The sequence below is a fragment of the Mastigoproctus giganteus genome, chromosome 4 (genome assembly GCF_048544385.1).
Source record: "Mastigoproctus giganteus isolate SK-2022 chromosome 4, ASM4854438v1, whole genome shotgun sequence".
Lineage (NCBI taxonomy): Eukaryota > Metazoa > Arthropoda > Arachnida > Uropygi > Thelyphonidae > Mastigoproctus > Mastigoproctus giganteus.
Window position 1 is genome coordinate 182,368,499 of NC_143578.1, and position 23,417 is coordinate 182,391,915.

At 37.2% G+C, this 23,417-nt stretch overlaps 1 protein-coding gene across 4 annotated transcripts in view; it reads right to left on the reverse strand.

The window, feature by feature from the left end:
* Window positions 1-759: 759 nt before the first annotated feature.
* Window positions 760-23,417, reverse strand: part of dbo (Kelch-like protein diablo) — a 279,705-nt gene continuing 257,047 nt past the window's right edge. For 2 of the 4 annotated variants that reach the window (XM_090371089.1, XM_090371088.1), the window contains exon 10: window positions 760-1,122. In XM_090371089.1, the coding sequence (XP_090227215.1) occupies window positions 931-1,122 (192 nt within the window). In that variant the 3' untranslated portion in view covers window positions 760-930. The remainder of the gene's footprint in view (window positions 1,123-23,417) is intronic. The other 2 variants (XR_016546845.1, XR_016546844.1) reach the window with 1 other exon arrangement.

Consider the following 23,417-nt stretch of genomic DNA (forward strand, 5'->3'; position numbering starts at 1 on the left):
AGTTAATGGTTTTTTATCCTCCAATGCAAACTATTTTTTCTCTTAAAGCAAGTTCATTGATATATTCTCTGAAACCGTACTAAGCATGCATTTAAAATTAACATTGCAGTACATGAGAATATTTGCTGTGACTTTGTTTATTGCCATTTGTTTACAATTAATAAATTGAACTGTTATTTACATTTTTAACCACTAGCACTAAACTTATTTACATCTGTAAAGTTTTATAATAACTTGAGTCATTATAAAGATCTTACAGATGTTAGTGCTTGACATTCAAAGAAATGTGTTTTTCTAAGATTGCTCAATAATCGGATGTACCTCTCTTAAATCCAGAAAATTTTTAAAATCTGGCACCTCTCAATTGCCAAAGGTGTCAGATTTTAGAGAGTTTAATGTATAAGTATTTATTCTGTAACTTGGATATAACAACAATATGCTATAAGGAATAATTATTCAGATTTTCTCTGCTTTTATTATATCACAGTTTCACTCTGTGTTTGTGTGTGTGAATCAGTCTAAATGTAAAATGTGGAATCAGTCCAAATGCAAAATGACTTAAGCAACCCAAGTTAAATCAAATTTTTGAACATTCAAGACAGATTTAAACTTTGAAAGCCTTCAATATTTACTCAAAAATAAAATAATCTTTACAAGCCACATGTGAAAACAGTATTGTATTATAATTTGTTATCTACAATTGGAAGTCAGATCAAATGTGTAATGCTCTTTTATAATTACTTACTAAACTTAAAATCCCAGTGATTTTTTTCCTTTTAAATCCCAATGATTTTAAAGGGTAAACATCCTCTTCAGAGAAACACGCACACACACACCTTTCAAAGTTTAAGTGTTGTTTTGGTTGCTACTCCTGATTTTCTTTCTACACATGAGTATTATTTGAAAAGATCACAATAGTAGTTTCTGCTATCACCAGTAATGAGCTTCATGATGAGGCAATCTAACAACACCAACACCACCACCAAGTCTTCTGTAGTTCATACTTCCACACAAGCGCCACTGATTCTGTTCAGGATCATACACTTCGATAGTTTTTAAATAAGAGGTGCCATCAAAACCACCCACAGCATAAAGAAGTCCATTTACAACAGCTAGTCCTACCTAAAAGGAGAGGGGAAAAAATCAGATTCACAATTATTCCATGGCAGTAGTACTTCAAAAACTAGTATTAGTACAACAAGGGTAAAGTTTCATCCTAAATCATCTAAAGTTCTAATGAAATGTGTTTTGGCTTGTATTGTTATTTAATTTTATATAACACATTAGTATCTAGAGCCACACTGCACTTTGTGTTTTACATCTGTAATACATGTGTGTTCACAGGCTGATCTTCATGTTGTGTGGGCTTAAAAATCTGGAATAAATTATAGAGAAAATTCTATTCCTTTCAAGAGAGATCAGTTAATTACAGCCCCAACAGAAGAAGCTTTTAAGAATTCCTCAAGTCATTCACCAAATTTGAATCCAGACCTCCCCAAATAAGTTAAAAGTGTAAAACTATTACACTATCACAAATATATACAGGGTGCCTCAAAAATATTGGTACAAACGTTTAGGGGAGATAGGTAACATCTAAAGGAATGTGAATCGCATAGGAACCCATAACCGGAAACATCACGGAAAAGTAGTAGCAGAGGCACAAGAAGCAGAAATGACACAAGACAGTAATTAGTGGCAAACATTTATTTGACATAATATTAACAATGGAGTACAAGATGGATGCATTTCATGATGTTACAACAGATGCTCGAAGGTTCCACCATGAGACGCGATACATGCGCCACATCGACGCAGCATGGATTGGCGGACATGGTCGAACACACCAGGAGTTTCTTTGACAGTAGCAACAGCGCACACAAGATCCATTTTCGTCTCCACAGGCGATTCATACACGATAGATTTGAGGGCCCCCCACAGAAAGAAATCAAGGCTCGATAAATCAGGTGAGCGTGGGGGCCAGGCAACGGGTCCACCACGGCCAATCCATCGACGTCCAAAACGCCTGTTCAAATGGTCACGAACACACCTTCCATAATGGGCAGGCACCCCGTCATTGCGTCTCACATTTGCTGGAACATCGTCAAGTAACACTGGTACAACTTGTTCAAGAAAGATGGGATATTTAGTGGAGTTCATGCGGGATGGTAACAGGTATGGGTCAATTAAGCAGACCATACATTAAGCATGACCATACCTGCCCACACATTTATTGATGATGATATTGATTGAGGATACTATGATGTAGTCACAAAAGAATTGGATGCAGGGAATAACTTTGATATTATATATTTGGATCTTAGAAAGGCTTTTGATACTGTTGCACATGGAAGACTGCTGCACAAATTGGAGCAGTGTGGCATTGGTGGCAAATTGTTGCTATGGATAAAGGGATGGTCGAGGGGCAGAAGACAGGGTGGTAATTAATGGACACTGCTCATCGTGGACTAATGTTATTAGTGGAGTCCCTCAGGGTTCAGTGTTAGGTCCATTGTTGTTTTCTGTATTTATAAATAATATCGATGATGGTATATCAAGCTGAATGTCCAAGTTTGCAGACGATACAAAGGTTGGCAGGGTTGTTAAGGACGCTACTGACGCTATGCTATTGCAACAGGATCTGGAAAGGTTGAGCAGATGAGCTGAGAGGTGGCAAATGAAGTTTAACAGTGACAAATGTAAAGTACTACACATGGGAAACAGCAACCCCAGAGCAACGTATCAACTCTGTGGTACTCCACTGACAGTGGTAGAGAATGAAAAGGATCTGGGGGTTATTGTGCAGGCAGATATGAAGTTCTCTGAGCAGTGCAGACGGGCTGCAAGAGTAGCTAATGGTGTCTTATCAATGATATGCAGAAATTTTTCTAGCAGGGATAGGGAGGTGATTATTCCCTTGTATAAGGCAATGGTCAGGCCGCACCTTGAGTACTGTATACAGGTCTGAAGGCCTCATTTCAAGAAGGATGTAGAGCTGCTGGAACGAGTACAGAGAAGGGCAACAAGGTTAGTGAACGGAACGAAGGGCTGCTCTTATGAAGAAAGGCTTAAGTTTTGCAAATTACAGTGTCTGGAGACTAGGCACCGGCAAGGTGATCTGATAGAGGTGTACAAAGCCTTGAATGGTTTGAGCATGCTGAATGCTGATGGGATACTGCCTCTTGCTCAGAATAATCATCTGAAAGGGAATAAATTCAAATTGAGGAAGGACGGATGTAGGATAGATGTGCAGAAATTTGCCTTTAGCCAGCGGGTAGTTTGTTGGTGGAACAGACTTCCATCCCTTGTTGTGGAAGTTGATAGCCTAAATAAATTTAAGGCTCAGCTGGACAGGTATTTCGAATGAATGGAGGGGTGAAGTGGAAGTGTTTTTGTCCTTTTTTTTTGGCTGATGCTGCATAAGCTTGCTTTCTTGCATCATATGCCTCTACTAATGCTAATGCTAATTGCGAAGCGATGTTGTGCCGCATGGTGGCGCACACTGTGTGGGCCCTCTGCTAATCCATACACTAGGTACATGTCTGCCAGCTTACAGTTCGTATATCGATGCATGCTCTTCGTGCGGCGACTACTGCTTGAATGAGTAAATCAGAAATTTTCCCTCTCACGAACTGATGAACAGCGCCGCGTACCGATTTACAGTGACGTTTCCAGTTATGGGTTCCTATGCGATTCACATTCCTTTAGATGTTACCTACCTCCCCTAAACATTTGTACCAATATTTTTGAGACACCCTGTATAATAGAGTAGCATTATATACTGATATCTAAAATTTACAACAATAATATCTGAAATAAGAAGAAAAATATATACTTGATGGATTTCTACCAAATTTTTTCAGAAAGTATTATTATAATACTTAACTACATTCAGTTTGAAAAGAAATATGCCTCCGTATTCATGAATCATGAGATTATGCCTAGCCAAAAGTTGGGAGGAGGGGCAGGACAGTGATGTTTATAGTCCTGGTGTTTAACAGGGAGTATGATCATACAGCCAAACAACTAGCAAAAGCTTGTGGCTTCCTTGCACTACAGGGTGGGTGGGAAGTCACTCCCTATATCGGTGAACGATACTTAGAAATGTAGCAAAATTTTTTGTGGCCTACAATTTCTGCATGGTGAAATGCTCAAGAGTTGATGTTTATGTAAGACTGTGCTCCCCCACATTTTGCCTTGACTGTTAGGGAGTGGCTCAATGAGCATTTCCAAGATGCTGGATAGGCCACCAGGGACCCACAGAATGGCCTGCACAAAGTCCAGACCTAACTTTTTATGGGGATGGGCCAAGGAAGAAGTGTAAAAGAGTAAACCTAAAAATATTGATGAAATTGAAAACAAGATCCGTCAGATCATCTCCGGTGTTCCTGTCCAATTCTTAAGGAAGGCAGCAGAAAACGTACCTGCCAGTTTAAAAAAAATGTGTGGAAAATGCTGGGGGTCCCATCGAATTGTACCTTTCAGGGAACTAATGGCAAACAATAGGCTACAAATCAGAAAAAAATATGCAGTGCTATTTTGTATATTTTAGGAAATATAACATTTTTAAAATAGGGAGTGACTTCCCGCTCACCCTGTATATGGCTAATACTAACTTTTACAACTTCACTTTATGGGGGAATGATAATGCTTCATGATAACAAAATCTACTCATCTACAAGAGAAAGTCAATGCATGAATGGTTCTGGGAGGAAGCTGACATGGTCTAATTTATCTCCCTAAAGCATCCCAAGTTATTCAACTGGATTCAGATCTGGATAGCTGGGCACTCCATCTAAAGAATAGCTTTACTTAGAAGGAATTTGTTAACCAATTGAATCCTATAAATAAGAATATTATTGTCTATGAAAATGAATTCAGGGACTATTGTGCCCTTGAAAACCCTCACAGAGGGCTCTAGGATCTCATCCTTATAACTTTAAATAACACATCTCCTCAAAGATATGGAGATCAATCAGTATGCTCATCATCGTGACTCCTTCTTAGCCCATTGTCATCATAGTTGTTACTCTCCCCAATGTTAGAAGGATAGGAGCGTGTTTTGTATTCTCTTCAAATAAAACATGCTGCGAATCAGTTGAAAGACTAAATACTGAAAGCCTGTAGATACGTGGTAGATGTCTTTGAGACCTGGAGTGGTGAACAGTCACAAGATGAATCTTAACCTCTCTATGAAGAGAACAATGTTTTAAAATATAATGCAATAAAATATATTTCAATGCATATATTTGAAATACACTTTCACAAATAAAGGTATTGTTTTCTCAGTTGGAGGACTGAAAAGTCTTTCAGTTGTCCTGTTTCCATACCTTTGGAATAATTTAACACCTTCAGTTTGAAGACAACACTATATGAAACTTCTGCCTTGTAGCCATAATTTAAGAACGACAAATTTATAACCAATTAAAAATACTGAATGAAACACAGGAGTGTTTCCTCCCAACACTGGTGGCTAACTGATTTACAGAAGGGATCAGAAAGGATTGCTGATTCTCAAAGGTCAATAAAATTATTACTGGTAATGGTAATTCAGACTAATTGGATTCTTACTGTTACGTATGTAGATCTCAGCAGGAAGAAGGGCAAGGCAGGAGAGTAGCACATGTCCCATATATTGAAGGCACGGCAAAACTATATGGTAATTCCCTGTAATCCTTTCTGGAAAAAAACAGTTTCTAGAAGAAAATAAGGTTTTATTTTTTGTGAAAATAAAGGACAAGTTCTAGCAAGATGTGCAAGACCTCACTCAGATATTAGCATTAAAATGGCTAAATGATGCAAGGAAGCAGACGTTCCTTGCTACAAAAAAAAAAAAAACCCTCTTTTCTCATCATTAAAAAGTTCCCAATCCAATTCTGCATTGAACTTAATCGACTATTGACTTCAACCACTGTACAGGCAATTCATTTTGGTGACCTTCATTATGATGCCAAAGTAAACTTTTTGAGATCCAGCCATCTATTATTTCCCTAAAATTTTTTATCTGTACCTTCTAGTTCTCTCTTCTGACAGTGAAAATATACTTCCCTCATTCATTTTACTGATTCTCTCCAGTACTTATAAAAAAAAAAAAAAAAAAATATTACATTTTGGTATTACCCCCACCCTCCTGCTTTCATTTCCCCATGATGTGGATACTCTCTACTCCAAATTTCAGCTCTATGCAGTTATTATTTTATTTTAACACAGGACACAAAAGTGACACAGTTCAGTTAAAACTGCTCAGTGTATACCTTTATATGTTATAGCACAATGAAGTTCTTGATATGTCTATTCAAACCAGGGATTTTCCCAGAGGATTCAATATCTCTTCCTAAAAGATCACTGTTTACTGTTACAGTTTGCTTATTTGAAGAGAAAGAGAAAAAAAAGTGTGTGTATTAAAGACTTATCCTGTTCATATACTGCTAAGTGCACATAATGACTAAATGATGTGGGAAACTGACATTTTCAGCATCTGTAAAAAAAAACCCTCCAACAATCTATATTCTTCATGCCTTCTCCACATTGCAAAAAAAGTGACTGTCCAATTCAGTTTGAATGTTACTAAACTCTCTACTTTGACCACTCATAGTGGGAGATTCATTCCAATGATCTTCAGCAAACTGCCCCCTAAAGTAAACTTAATGAGATCCAATCGTCTGTTACTCCCCAAAATTTTGCATTTGTGTCCCCTGGTTCTTTCTTCTACCAATGAAAACATGCCTGCTTCATTCATTTTACTGATTCCACTCAGGGTCGTGTATACCGCTATCAGGTCTCTCTCATAAGATGTGTATATTTACCAAGCTTTGCAGTCCACACCTTCTACACTATTCTTCATATGGACAGCGATTAGTGCCCCTCATCAACACGATTACCCTTCTTTGAATCTCTTCTAGAAGCTCTATGTCTTTCTTCAAGTATAGCCTCCAAGACTTCAGCTCAAAGTTTTCTTGCATCCAACCATTTTATGACTTCATCATAGTAATTAACTAGATTGGTCAGGCAAGGCTTTCTGCCTCATGAACCCAAGTTGTGAATCATTAAGGCTACCATTCATATTGAGATAATCCTTATTGCGTCCTTAATCAGAGATTCCATTATCTTACCCACCAGTGATATCAGACTTACTGGTTTGTAGTTGGCCATCACATCTTTTGCACCTCCTTTGTGGATTAGGGAGATATTAGCACTTCTCCAGTATAGGTGGATCTCCACAGAGTCTAATGATGGTTTCATTGACATCCCCGATGGGATGATTCACTTGCATACAGTCTTTTTTAGTATAACAGAATGTATACCATCCAGTCCTGAGGTCTTACCTTTGCTCAATTTCAGTAGTTCACCCATATGCTCTTCTCCAAGTTTGATATATCACTTAATTTATAGTAGTCTAACTCCTTCTCACTGATTCCTCATGGTTCAAATGGTCTTTCAGGTGTAAATTCACTGCCAAGTACCTATTCAACTCATCTGCCACTTCTAGTGGACTTTCTATGATTTTTCCAATTCAATCAAATAAGGAACCTATCTGAATCATTCTCTTCCTTTTGTATTAATTAAAAAAAGAAGTCTGTCTCCATTTTTAGCTCTGTTTGCTAGTGATTTATTGCACTCAGCTTCTGTTTGTCTTACCACAATGGTTTGTTATAAATATGCTTATAGTACTCATAAAAATTAGTATCTTGTGAGAGACTGTAACTATCCCATGCTTTTTACTTTTGATCAATTAAATCCTTTAGTCCCTACTTGAGCATCATTCTTTTTCAAAACTGCTCCACTGGAACAAATGTGTTGGGATATTCCAGGATAAATTCTCTGAATACTTCCAACAATGTACACTCCGATAACTTATAGTTGTCACTCCAGTTAATGGAGACCAAGAAATACTTTAATTCATTATAGTTCTCTCTACTGAAATCTATATCCTTCTCTTTTCTCTTGACAACAGAAATCTTTGGACAGTACCCAATTTTATGATATTGTGATCACTACCCGCTATGTCATAAGCCATAGGCTAAGCAATAACCAGAGGTGGTCAATCTTTTCCTGCAGTGTGCCACATGTCATATTGAAAGACATTATAGGGGCATATTCATAAGCTGTGAATTAATAAGCACTCCCTGCTACTAATTTATGGCAACAAATGATTTTTGATGTGAAAACATCTTTGACAGTTACTAAATTTCGGAATGAAGTAAAACCAATTTGTCCCAAAAATGTGAAGCGGAAATGATGCAAATTACATTATGGCTTGCATACTTACTAAATTTCGGAATGAAGTAAAATCAATTTGTCACAAAAATGTGAAGCGGAAATAACGCAAATTACGTTATAGCATGCATAATTACTAAATTTCAGACTGAAGTAAAACCAATTTGTCACAAAAATATGAAGTGGAAATAACGCAAATTACATTATAGCATGCATAATTACTAAATTTCGGACTGAAGTAAAACCAATTTGTCACGAAGATGTGAAATTGAAATTATGCAATTACATCACTTCCAATTTGTCCCAAAAATGTGAAGCGGAAATGATGCAAATTACATTATGGCTTGCATACTTACTAAATTTCGGAATGAAGTAAAATCAATTTGTCACAAAAATGTGAAGCGGAAATAACGCAAATTACGTTATAGCATGCATAATTACTAAATTTCAGACTGAAGTAAAACCAATTTGTCACAAAAATATGAAGTGGAAATAACGCAAATTACATTATAGCATGCATAATTACTAAATTTCGGACTGAAGTAAAACCAATTTGTCACGAAGATGTGAAATTGAAATTATGCAATTACATCACTTCCTAAATGATGCTAATGCAGTCATTAACATTGATTCGGTAGAGTAAGTAGTGGGCATGAGCTAAAATGTTACATCGTTCATAACTTCGGTTCTAGCTGTTCAATTTTAAAATGGTTCTGATTTTCGTCAAAGATGTTTTCCCATAAAACATCTTTCGTGTGTACAGGATATCACTTGGTTTTTTTTTTAAACTACGTAAAGGAATACACTAAGCACACGTGATAAAAAAATTTAAACAATTTTACATTTATAAAATAAATTTCATGTATAAGCTAAAGAAATAAATGTTCGTCCTTACAGATGAAATCATGAGGTGCTCACTAATGCCTATTCAGCATTAAATTAATGATAAAAAAAACAGTAAATATGAACCAAAGCTGCCATCACATTGAAACCAAGGTTATAATTTTTGGCAATAAAGTGGAATTTAAACTATGTTCATTACTGATTTTTTAAATCCCCCCCCTCCCCACATTGGAAGGTGCATCACTAATATGAGCTGTGTGACATGTGTACTAAACACAACACTACACTGGCCACCCCTGTGATGTGTAGGTGTGAGTTAAAAAAAAAAAAAAAAAAATCACTGCATGCATGTAATATATGCTTAAGATGCAAGGAAATTTTAGAGGGACATTTTCCAAGGAAATGAACAAAATAAAAGTGCATCTTGTGGCGCATCCAGCAAATGAGGTAATAATAAATATGGTTGCAAGTTAACTTTAGGACCACAGTATAAGAGTTGCATCTCCAAGTGAGTTACTTTGAGATTTATATTTACTAACGGATTTATTCTTACAATTATATTAAAAAAGGGAGGGGCCATAGAAGACCATAACTAATTTATTACAGTATAATGATTCTCCGACACCAATATATTTACAGTGGTTTTTAAAATTGAGAGAATAAATATTTTTCACAATTATTTTTGAAATTATCCTAGTCTCCAAAAATTATATATATATTTTTTTTATGAAAACCCTAAACACGAGAGGTATTATAACCTATAGTATTAAGTACGTGAATGGGTTGGAGGCTGAGAGGATGAAAGAAGATATTTGTTGAGATTAGACTTGAACTTCTGTAGATTGTAATCATCAGGAAATACATATGAGGAAAGGTTGTTCCAGAAAAGCGAAAGTTGAATGAATAAATGAGGAAGAACAAAAGTTGGTTCTGTGAGTTTGAAGTTGGACAGTAAATGGATGTTGAGTGGTAACAGCATGTGTTCGAACTGCTTTGAAAGAGAGAGCAGGAATTATAGAAGCCAAATTAGAAGAACAGTGGCCATGGAAGTATCTATAGGAAAGGATGCAGTAGAAAAAGAACGTCCAACCTTACCGCCCACTTCTGAATGGAATCTAGAAACCTGAGAGAGGTTTTGGGGGCACTGCCCCAGACGTGGGAATAGTATTCCATGGTAGAGCAGATTTTCAATTTGGTCAGAGGGAACAGTTGCTTGGAAGAAAAGTAATGCTGAGGGCGAAAGAGAAAACCCACTATTTAAGATGCAGAGGAAGCAATATTTGTAATGTGCTTATGCCAAGAGAGATTAGAAGTCAGGGTAATCCCAATAGAGATATGTCACCTTGCCTAGAAATCTGAGTGTCATCGAAGGTAAGCATAGGAGTAGAAGAATCCTTTTTGCAAGATATAAAACGGGACTGAGTTTTAGAAGGATTGAAATCGACTAAGTTATCTTTGTCCCACTGGAGGATTACTTCGAGATCAGCATTTAAGAAATTGGTATTGGACATTTGAGATTTTTTGTTTGTTTGTTTTAGGATTTAATGGTGCATTGGCATCTAAGGCTATAATGTGCCAAGTCAAATGATATTTGGGAAGTTGAAGCTGTTTGAGTAGAGCAAGGTTTCTTTAACTGTAAAGTGGAATGCAATGTGGTATCATCAGCAAAACTATGGATATGATTTCCAGTCAATGAAAGGTCATTAATGTACAAGAAAAGAGTGGGAGAAAGAACTGAACCTTGGGGAACCAGCATTAGTGGAGAAGTTACAAGACGGAGAGCCATCTACCTTCACCCGCAGTGAGCAGACAGACAGAAAACTGGATACACAATTACAAAAACCAGTAGGCAAACCATATGATGGAAGCTTATTTAGAAGACTTTAAACCAAACACAATTGAAAGACTTTGAAATGTCAAGAGCAACTGCTTGAATTTCACCAAACTTTTCCATTGAACCTGCCCATAGATGGGTAACATAAACAAAAATATCACCAGTGGATCAACACTAACAAAATCCAGACTGGAGATAGCTGATCCGATGGAAAGTTTCTGGATAGTTTAAGAGTTGGCAGTTAATTGATTTCTCTATTACTTTAGAAGGAGTAGAAGTAATTGCAATGGGGCGATAATTGGAAGGAAGGGATTTGTCAAATTTCCAATCAAAAGGAAAAACATCTCTGGAATAAGAAAGTGAAAAAAGGTGACACAGAACAGAAGTAAGTTCAGGAGCTCATCAGGTTTTGAGAACAAGTGGAAAAATAACATCAGGATCTGCAGTTTCCCTAGAGTCAAGATTGTTCAAAATCCTTCTGACATCCTTTTGACAGAAGACCACAGGGGACACTGAATGGAGCTTACCGGAAATGGATGGGAGGTGGTTTACCATGATCATTAATACACGAGTTGGAAGAAAAATAGGATGCTAGCAGTTCAGCTTTATCCTTGGCTGAAGTGGCAATAGACCCATCTGGTTAAGACAGAGGTGGGAACAGAGATGGGCAAAAGTTGCAGCCAATAGCTTTGGCAAGAGACCAGAATGCCTGGCTACCAGCTGGACAAGAAGCAAGTTTTCTACTCTTAGCCTGTTCAAAATCTAGTTTGGACTGATTAACAAAAGGTAAAGTGCAGCCATTATCAACCCACTGCAGGATGGAAGCCTCCTCAACAATTCATGCTGAGGGAAATGGACCATAATCTGCCACGCTGGTCCAGTGTGGGTTGGCAGATCGACTGTATTCAGCAGTCAGGGGCTTGAACCCCAGTCTACTCAAAGAGCATGTGCTACTGCACTCCTGCTCCTGACCACTCGGCTATGGAGGCCTTCACTGATTAATAACTACTTTACAATTGATGCGAGCTTTGGTGTAGGCAGAAAATGAAATTGAAGATTTGGAAACAAGCCAATTATGATATGCAACATTCTTTTCTTGAACAGCTTTAGCTCATTTATTGGAAATCCAAGGTTTAGATAAATGACAAGATTTTAAGGTAGAGTGTGGAATAAAGGATTCCATCCCTACAAGAATAATTTCACTGACACAATCTGAGCAAACATTGACATCAGAAGTTTTGAGACAGTAATCCGACCAAGGAATTGAAGAAATCTCACAGATCATCCCATTTTGCATTCTTGTAATGCCAAACAATGCGAGGCTGAGAATGACCATGAGAGAGAAAGGCTCCATTGGAGAAGAGAACATCGCCAGGCGGTGAGCTAAGGTGCCTAGAGGACCACTCATCTTGACTGTGTATTTAGAAGGGTTATTTGTGAGAAAAAGATCGAGTGCTGGCTGCGTGGTTAGGATTGTCTGGTATTCTGGTGGGTAAATGAACAATCTGTGCGAGGTCATTAGTAATTTTAAAAGCCTCAGCATCTTGACCACCTGGGTCCGTGTGACTAGAAAATGGAAGCCAGCTGGAGTTGTGAACATTCAATCACAAAGAAAAATTATCTCAATGTTAGGAAAGTTGGAGTGGAGGAAATCAAGTTTCAAAGAGAGGAAGTCTAAATGATCAGTGGAGTTGGGAGAACAATATAGGCAACAGATGAATTTGACAGAATGTGGTAGAGATTTTAAGTCAGTGAAGATCGAAGAGAGGAGATTCGAAATCACTAAGTCTCTGACAGGGAATATCAGAATGGACATAAGCACAAGTACCATCTTTGAAGTGAAAGGAATCATACAGTGAATAATTTAGATAACTGAAATCAGCGGTGCCTCCGTAGCCAGGTGGGCAGGAGCAGCAGTGCGTAGCACACGCTTCTTGATAGACCGGGGTTAGAGCCCGTCACCACCAAATATGGAGGATGTGGAAAGGTCAGGGAATGACCACCACATATCCCAGGAGCAATATGGCCTTAGTTGCTAATGCTCTTAAAAACCAAATAACAACTGAGATCAGCAGTGGTTGAATCAATCGATAACTGAGAATCTGTCAGAAAAAGTACATGGGGTTTGACAGACTGTAAGTGGAAATCATTGAGATTAGAACTGAATCCGCATATATTTGTAAAATGAACAAGGAAATGTTTGGGAGGTTTAGATTTTTTCACAAATAAGTTTGCTCTATTAGTTTAACAATTTATGGTTTGCTCTATTAGTTTAACAATTTATGGTATATTCAGTAATAAGAAAAAGTGGGGTGGGGGGCTGTATAAAGTAATGAAATTTTTGGATATGGTGTACACATGGTAAGAATATACCCAGCTCCTTGACATAACATGGCCTTGACAATGTCCCCCCGCATACACACAACTCAGACTCCCTCCAGTCACTATCTGGCCAAGTAGAGCCAGCGAGATTATACACTAGCTGATTTGGAAGCCTCCTAAAGAGTTACCAATAGGTTCGGTCCGGTGTACTAACTAGTGGCCAACCTGCGAACACTGTTTTAGAGCTGTACCCTTGAAATGTAAGGAATATTGGATCTTGCCATGATGTCCATCATAACCTCAAAAGACATTGATCATACTGCATGATGGAAGAGATGGGGAGGGTTTACCGGAGCTTTGCTCTAGTTTATATGACTGTTACCAAATTATTTCTGTAGAGAAATGTGCTAGAAACAAACCATGGCTAAGACTTATAGTTGTATTGTAAATAAAAGAGTTAATATAAAAACAAGTATATAAGCAATTACCTGATGATTTTGAAATGTACAATGACACAATTAAAGGTTGGCCAATCATAATTATCTGGTTGGATCCAGTTCAAGATAATCAGTGTCCAAATAATGAATCACTGGTGTAGCAATATTTAAGCATTGACAAGGTTCTAGATCACTAAAAGTATTCCTAGAACATTATTGCAGGAAACAATCAAGGGCTACAACCAGTTAAAACCATTACTCAATATTGTTGAACCATTGGTGTAGCAGATAAAAGTTTCATGGTTATCTGGTTGGTCCCATTAAAAATAATGTCCAAATAGCAATTGGACATTATTTTTAAAAAAATAATGTCCAAAATACAAGATTCTAGATTACTGGAAGTATTCCTAGAACATTATTACAAAAACAATCAAGCACTACAACCAGCTTAAGACCATCATCTAATATGGCTGAATCACTGGTGTAGCAGATAAAACAGTTTAATATGTTCTATTACTGTATGTATACAGGTCTGGAGGCCTCATTTCAAGAAGGATGTAGAGCTGCTGGAACGAGCAGCTCTACAATTAAGGAGTACAGAGAGGGGCAACAGGGTTAGTGAACGGAATGAAGGGTTGCTCTTACGAAGAAAGGCTTAAGTTTTGCAAATTACAGTGTCTGGAGACTAGGCACTGGCAAGGTGATCTGAAGCCTTGAATGGGTTGAATATGCTCAATGCTGATGGGATACTGTCTCTTGCTCAGAATAATCACCTGAGAGGGCATAAATTCAAATTGAGGAAAGACAGATGTAGGATAGATGTGCAGAAATTTGCCTTTAGCCAGCAGGTAGTCGGTTGGTGGAACAGACTTCCATCCCTTGTGGAAGTTGATAGCCAAAATAAATTTAAGGCTCAGATGGACAGGTATTTCGAACAAATGGAGGGGTGAAGTGGAAGGGTTTTTTTTTTTTTGGCTGATGCTACATAAGTTTGCTTTCTTGCATCATATGCCTCTACTAATGCTAATGTATGTGATCAAATCCACACAAATGTATTTTTGGAGTGGCCATGCTCTAGTGGTTCATGTGCTCTGCCACAAGTAAAGAGGTTGTGGGTTTGAACTCTTATGCTGCCACTAATAATTTCAGCTGCCATTAATAATTCCAGGGGCTCTCATCTGGTGAGTATGGGCTTGGCACACCCAGGGTCCTGAGCTGGATATCATCATTCTTCTCTTTCTTGGTGATTCTCTTCCCTTCTGCTTCTGACTTTCATTCTCTCTCTCTCTCAGGATAATTCAGAATTTTTTTTTTTTTTTTTGGCTGGTGCAGCATAAGCCTCAGGCTTCCTTGCACTATATGGCTATTATTAATAATAATAATAATTCAGTATATATATATAGTCACAATGAATACATACACTCTACTAGCTTTGGCTATCTAGGGAATAAATGGAAATTTGTTTTATTTATTAACAGTTTGATATGATATGGCAGTAATAATCTTTATGACTAAGCCATAATCTCAGTGTAATCCTCTTATTCATTTCAATATAAAGAAAATGGCATTATAATCTAAGCAATGGGACACCATGTATAAAGTAAATTTACTTTTGCAGAATAATTATGTTTGGAGCTCAGACCATGTTGCTTGAATAAACCATCAGTGGAAATCAGTTTAAAAATGCAGTTAGTGAGGGGAACAAAATGGTACTGTTACTAAGAAATGCTTTAGTTCTCCAAATTGCAACATCTGGAATTCAGGCAACTGCAAGATCTGATTAAGGTGTTTAAGGTTTGAAAGAACCCAATAAGGTAAATGTTGATGGCACCCTTACTCTTGTTCAGACAACACATATAAGGCATAAATTTAAAATGAAAAAGGATGGTTGCAGAATAGATGTGAAGAAATTGCTTTCAATTAGAGTTGATTGTTGGAACAGATTTCTATCTGGTATTGTGAAATCGGGAAGTCTGAATAAATTTAAGGAGGAATCAGCAAATTATTAGAGGGTGTGGACAGGAGATGAAGAAGGCAGTTTTTTGTTTGTTTGTTTATTTTTTTATATTTTTGGCTGACGCTGTATAAACTTGCTTCCTTGCATCATTTGCCAATACAATTAATACTAATAAGTCCAATAAGAAAAAAAAAAAAAAAAAAAGAGGAGGGAATCAGTTCTGAAACACTGTTGAAAGGGCAGCTTTTAGAATTTAGTCTTTGATCCCAATGCATTTTTATATTTGTATCAGGACTTTTTCAATATATAGTTTAAGTTACAGAGATGAGACCCCCCCCCTCCCCAACTCTATTTTAAAATCTATTTGAATATTTTTAAAGAAAAGTTTGGTTTCTGTTGAGTTATAAAATTGAAAAATATCTATAAGAATGAAGGATCACATACATGGTTGGCCAGTGTACTATCACTGGAAGTGAAATTCATCAATGAGATGTCCATTAAGTCATCTCCAATGCATTTAGAAAATTTCTTTTCTAAAGAATGCTTTCTTTTTTTTAAAATTCTTTAATTCTAAGGACTTCAGCTCTTTGCTCCCTACCATGAACTCTGCAGGAACTTAAATACAATACAGTAAGTGCACTGCAAGATATTATTGACAGCCAGGGTGACCTTATCCTCTTGATAAGGATATAGGAGAGAGAGAGAGGGGGGGGGGAAGGGCTGCAGAAAACATTTTGTTTTATATTATATAATTGTACTGTCATGTGATGATCTTAATAAAAGCTACCAGTGAGTTTCCCCCCCCTAACACAATAAAAGTTCTAGATTTGCTACTGATCACCATGAAAAAAGTCAGGTAATGTATGCACTGCTTTCAAATTTCAGGTGCATTAAATTATCAAATAACAGGAATTAAAAACTTCTGACTTCACAGCTACCCATCATGTGAACATCACCATGCATTGTTCATGTTATGGGTAGCCACAAGGTCAGATTTGTGTAGCACTTCTGTTTTTTTTCAAAGAGGGGCACAGGTTTTGGTTTTTTTTTTTTTTAAGGAGCATTAGCAACTAAGGCCCTATTGCTCCAGGGGGGATATGCAGTGGTCATTTCCTGACCTTTCCGCATTCTCCGTATTTGGTGGTCATGGACTCGAACCCCACTCTAATCAAGAAGCATGTGCTAAACACTGTTGCTCCTGCCCACCTGGCTATGGAGACACCAGGGGCACAGGTACAAGGGATACAGTTTAACCTGCCAAGGTCGTGAAAAATATTCTAAATAAGTCCTGAAGTCTTTAAAAAGGATTGGAGCAGTTGTTTTGAATTTATTGAAATGTTTCACCAGGACTATAGAATCTAAATTAGTCCTAAATGCTTCCAAGGGCCAACAAAACACATGCTGACAGTTTACTGTTGATCTGAATGTTTGCTCTTATGCAATGCTTCAACATCCAAAACTAATACAGATTTCTATAAGGATGGGGAATGGTGGCTGTTGTTGTTGGTTTAGGGATTAATTAGGCGCACTGGTAACTATGGCCATAGTGTGCCATGGAATGGTGGCAGATAAGAAACTGGAATCAATCATAAAACCTTCCAGAGGCATAAAAGATCTGACTTTTCCTTGTAGAGCACTGTGCAAACATCCGAAACATAACATCAATTTATAAACAGAGATAACCTGAAAATAAAATTGCCAAATTCTACTGTACCAATTTTATATTTGGGTCTTTCTAAAAGACACAAATTTCTTTGACTGTATTGTGACAGGAGATAAGAATTAGGGTGTTTAAGTTCGACCCAGAGATGAAGTGTCAGAGTATGCAGTGGACTTCAAAATCATCACCTAGGCCCAAAACGTTTTGTTTATAGAAGTTCAGGATCAAGAGGTTGCTCATGTGTTTCAACAAACAGGGTGTACCCTTTGTATGTACAGGTGCTACAAAGAATATTGAAGCATATTTCTGAGGTGTGACCACAATTTCAGGAGAAAGGCAGCTGGTTCTTGTGGAAAACAATGTCCCTGTGTCCATTTTGCACTTGTTTTGAAGACAGTTTTGATGAAACAAGACATTGTACAGATCAACCATCCACCACTTACTTCTTCCTCTTTCCCAAGGCAAAAACTGCCCTCAAAGGAAAGCAATTTCAGGATGTTGTTGAAGACAAACAAAAACGTAACTGCCAAACTGAACTTCATCTCTTTCAATGCCTTCGCTGACTCTTTTCAGAAACTTTTAGTGGTGTAATAAGTGCATTCAGTCAGGTGGTGATTACTTTGAATAAAAATAAAATTATTTTTGAGCTCCCTCACTTTGCATTCTTTTTATTGCACCAGTCTGCCACTCCTCGTATATACAAGGGGTGGACAAAATAATGGAAATACCTGTGATAACAGTTACAATATGCACTAATATAGTGTTAGTCCATCCTCTGCTTTCAAAACAGCTTGTATTCTACATAGAATAGATTCTAATAAATCTTAAACTTGAAAAAATAAAATAAAATAAAATTTCTGCATTTCTACTGGTCAGATTTTAATGAAATTTGGGGTGGCTCAATAAACCTTTCTGAAATATCAAAATATAAAATTTCATCATCTGAATGATATGCATCTAATCGCATATAAATAAGATCTTTATTGTACAGTTCACCGGTACACGCAGGTACCACGACCATACAGTACCCTTCACGGCACCATGCCACCATATCTAATCAAATGAATCAGTTGTAACCTCTATTAGACTTATCACTAGACCTCACTAGTCCTTTGCATGTGTAATTCCAAGTAAACAATTTTTCACTTTCAAAACTACTCAAATAAAAGTTTGTCTATATTTAGAAAGGTAGTCAAAGCTTCAGCCATTAGCACGAACCAACAAGAAATGTACCACAGTTATTTTGAAGGGGGCCCTGTCAGGTCCTGTATGAGAACTGCTAGGTTGGGGAGGATGAAAAAAAAATGGTTATACATAAAAACCGTGTTGGAATCACTGGGATTTTCCCAGTGATTCCAACCTGTTCCAGCTTATAAAGCAACCGCTCATGTGGGACTGAGTCAAAAGCTTTGCTGAAATCTAAATAAACAATGTCAAAATTATTCCCTAAATCCAGCTCATGAGCGACCCTTTTGAAATAGCGAACCAGATTTGTTAAACATGATTTTCCCTTTACAAAACCATGCTGAGTATCCTTGAGAATTTCAATTCGATCCAAATGATCCTGAATTCCACCCTTGATCATTGCCTCCATGATTTTCCCTACTACTGAAGTCAGACTGACAGGTTGATAATTTCCAACTTCACTTTTAGAGCCACCCTTATGTATGGGAGATACATTTGCACTTTTCCAATACAAGGGAATCTCCCCAGAGTCTAGTGATGCTCGCATAATTAGCCTCAATGGTTCAATGCACTCGCTTGCCGCCTCCCTTAAGATTATAGCGTATATTCCATCAACTCCAGGAGCCTTACTGATCTGTAGGCTTGAAAGTTTTTTCATTAAATAATCTTGCGAAATTTCAATATCATTAATTATATATTTTTTAACTTCGCTCCCACAATTTCCCATTGCCACAAAAGGTTTTTCATTTGTAAATATCGATGCAAAATAACTGTTGAGTTCATCTGCAATGGCAGCTGGTGTATTTAATACTGTCCCCTTTCCCTTACGTAAAGGTCCGACCTGGTTTGTCCTGCTCTTCTTGGCATTTATATATGTGAAGAATTCTTTATCCCCCCCCCCCCCCTCTTTGCTCTGTTTGCTAGTGATTTCTCATAAACTGCCTTTGCCTGTCGAACCTTTTCTGTGGCTCTATTACACATCGCCTTGTAGCTATTATAGGCTTCAGTACTTTTTATTGCTCTGTAACCTTTCCATGCCACCTTTTTCTGCTCAAGTAATGTGGCAACTTCACTATTCATCCAACTTGGAACCCTCCTCGTGGAGTAATGGTATATATGCATTCAAGGCATCTGTGATTAATGTTTTAAAAGCGTACCACAGTTCAAATGTATTCATTTTCTGCACAATATCTACCCAATTAATACAGGCCATGTAGTACCTTAAGGCATCGTAATTTCCTTTTCTGAAATTAAAACCCATTCCTTTGCCTTTTACTTCTGCTACCTCTCTCGTTATCATCCACTGTAGAACTCCGTGATCACTTCCTGCTACTGGTTCCTCTACTGTCAGCCCTGTTATGTCATCTGATTCATATGTGATGATGAGGTCTAGGATATTCTTTTCTCTAGTACTTTCCCTGACATGTTGATACAAATAACAGTCATCTAATTGATTTAAAAATTTTGTTCCCCATGTCGAGTTTCCTTCCCATTTACTCCAATCAATTAGAGGCAAATTGAAATCGCCCATAATAAGGCATTGACGCTTACTTGCCCATTCCATTTGCATGTAAAGGCTTTTGTCATCATCTTCACGATCACCTGGTCTGTAGATTACTCCTACTCGCATTATACCTTTGTTTCCAACTATCTCACACCATACAGACTTTATACTAGCATGTGCAATGTCTGAATCCGGGAAAGCTATTGTCGCACTCAGGCTTATTAAAAATTATAAATTAAAAATTATTTAAGAAGCAACTGGCACCAAAATAAAACAAGTGACCTATCGTTATTATTCATTGAATCAGATGCAATGGACTCAATTATTTATGATGATATTATAGATATATTTGTTAAGACCAAAGCAAAAAAAAAAAAAAAAACCAGTTATTTTTTTAAAATTTAATTACACATATTTATGTATGCATAATATTTTATTTTTAATACATATATACCAATGCAGTGTTATTTTTATTTTATTAAAATGAGCTTTTATAGAAATGTCAACTTTTATTTTCAATAAATTAAAAAATATATTTATGAATTTAATTAACTGAAATAAATGTTTGAAGCAATTTTTTTTTTGCTTTTTACTGATGACCTGATCTTTTGGGGCCTCATAAATGTGTTGCACCTAGGGCCTCCAAAAAGTGTAAATGCAACCCTGCATTTCATAAATCCACAACACAAACATTTTGTTCTTGCTGTTGACATCAAAAAAACTTCTATAGGTAAATACTACCAAGTACTGTACAACACATGTACACTATATTCCATATTCTAGTTTATTATCTCTCTGTACATTACACATGTACACTATATTCCATATTCTAGTTTATTATCTCTCTGTACATTAAAAAAGTTTTCCTCCTAGTGATATTTATTCGAGCCAATGAGAGAAGAGGGCGAGGCAATTACATTACTACAAATGCAATAATTATTGACAACTGCCTCCATAAAGTTCACCAACCTCACGTACGTGCTTTCCTGTCTAACATTTGATGTTCCATTGTAACGTTTTTTTGTATATTAAGTAATATTGTACAGTATTTGTAACTTTTTAAATATTTCAGTGAAATATATTAGTCCTGCTCTTTCAGATGCAACAATATTCCTCATGCATTATGGAACCTGAAGCAAAAGGCCCTTTCCAAAGTGACCAATGTAAATGCAGGAAATAATTACAAGGTGATATTTATTCGACCTTGAAAATGAATGCTATGCACTACAAATGCACAGGTAAATAATTACACAGTCATTTCCTGATTAGATGTCGATCACAGTCACATAGTGTTTTTTGTCTGGCAGCACTGGGGGTCTCCCCCAACTCTGTGTTTTTACTCTGTAGAATATAATACTCTGCATAAGGCCAGGGTGTGTGTTAGTGTGTGTTTTGTGAAGTATTAGTGTGGGTTATGTTGTTCCTCTGACCACTTAGCCTAGGGAGCTGTGGAGAGCCACTAACAACCCCAGTTTCCGTTACTGCCACAGGGAGGCAGACCAGGACACATCAGGAGAGAAGAAAGCTTTGGCAGGGTGAACCCTGGGGTAGCATAGGCATCCAAAGAGAGCCCCCTCCAAAAAAAAGGGGAAAAAAAAATTTTTATTGGAAAGGAGATAATGGGGAGATAGGAAGAGGGTGGGACAAAAGGGGTAGAGAACAGAGGGAGCAGTGTTGAGGCACTCACCTGATTTAAAAGGGGGACTGTAAGGGGGACCCTTGGTACAGGATGCCCATACTGGTCCAGAGGGTGGGAGTTAAATTGGGTGATGGGGGTGAGCCACCAGGGGTCACACAGGGTGGAGGGGAAAGGGATTGGGGGAAGGAGACTCAACCACCCCAGGTGGTAGGAATAAAAGAACACAGGGAAAGAGATTCCTATGGTGGAGCATGCTTTTTGCACCTCTCTCCCATACTGGCCTAGGGGTTAACCTAATGGCCAGTGTCAGCATCCCACATCATGCCAGCTAGGAAAAATTAAAGCATGGTGTCAGCTTGGATAACCATGAGGCCCCGAGGGCCTGCATAGCCGTCAGTCTGTCACATTCACAATTTTACTTTTTATAGTTTTTTCTTACACTTTCTATTTTCTTTTATATATAAGATTAGATATCGATCAGTGCGTTTCGACAGGTGTCTTTTACGTAGAAAAGATTTGACTTACTATGTCATACCTCTACATATTGTGTAAGAAAAGCATGCGCAGGGTTGGGGTGAGCAAAGCGAGCATGGGCGAAGCCCACCCTAGTATATATTATATTACTTATACTACATGTATTACTGCTTAGGTTTAAATGATATAAGACAGTAAAAGCATTGTAGTTTTAAACCAGTAAAGACTGTATATCACTTTTACCCAGATAGAGTATGCAAGGAATTTTTCAGGTTATGTTTCAAATTAAGCATTGAGACATCAATAGGAATTGCTGCTCCCTTTTATGCTTGTTACAGAAGAGAATTTAATTTTGTTGCATGGTGTTATCGACACAATTCAAACCTGGACATTTCAATATGATATGACAAATCCATTTAGCTACAGTGATCCAAGGTGGTTGACAAAACAATGAACAAATGAATTACAAAGTATGGGAAGGCATGGAGGAATTTACCGAATCAACACATTTAATAAGAGGCACATTAAATAACTAATCAAACAGGTGGTTTTATTGATCAACATTTACTTAATGCCTTAAAAAAAATTCTCTTCAGGTTAGGCCTGAGTAGATTTCTTGGTCACATGGAAAGAATGATTTCATATTTTGGTAAAGCTTGTTCAGCAGAATTACCCATCTGGTGTACATTTGAAATATAATGGATACCAGTTCAAAATTATATAGTAGAGGTAAATAAAATAAAAGGAGAGGAATTGGAGAGGGGTCGCAACCCATATTTTTTTTTTTTTTTTTTTTTAAACAGAGTAGGCACTATCAGTTTACTTTGAAATGCTGTTTTTTTGTATGACATTGTTATGGTCCTGATTTGTTTGCAATATCCAATTTTATTGTGTTTTCTCACCACTTAAACCGAAAAAAATTACATCTACATACATCGTAGCACAGTTACGTTTTCTTGATTTTATGATACACACTTCCATCTGTAGTTGCGGAAGTTGACAGCTTAAATAAATTCAAGGAGGAACTGGACAAATGTTTAGAGGGAATGGATGTGTGAAATGTTTTTTTTTTTTTGGCTGATGCTACATAAGCTTGCTTTCTTGCATCACATGCCTCTACTACTACCTACAACAATAACAACAAAAGAAAAATTTGTCCATATATCTTTTTAAATGCTACATCATATTTCTTTAATGTCTTTCTGAAGGATAGTGTTAAATAAAATTTAGCTTCATACCACATATACACACAATCCGATGTTACATACATTAGTTCTAGCATTTCAATATATGCAGAATTTTGCTTCACACACTCTTCCACATATATTTGCAAAAATGTGGAATCATA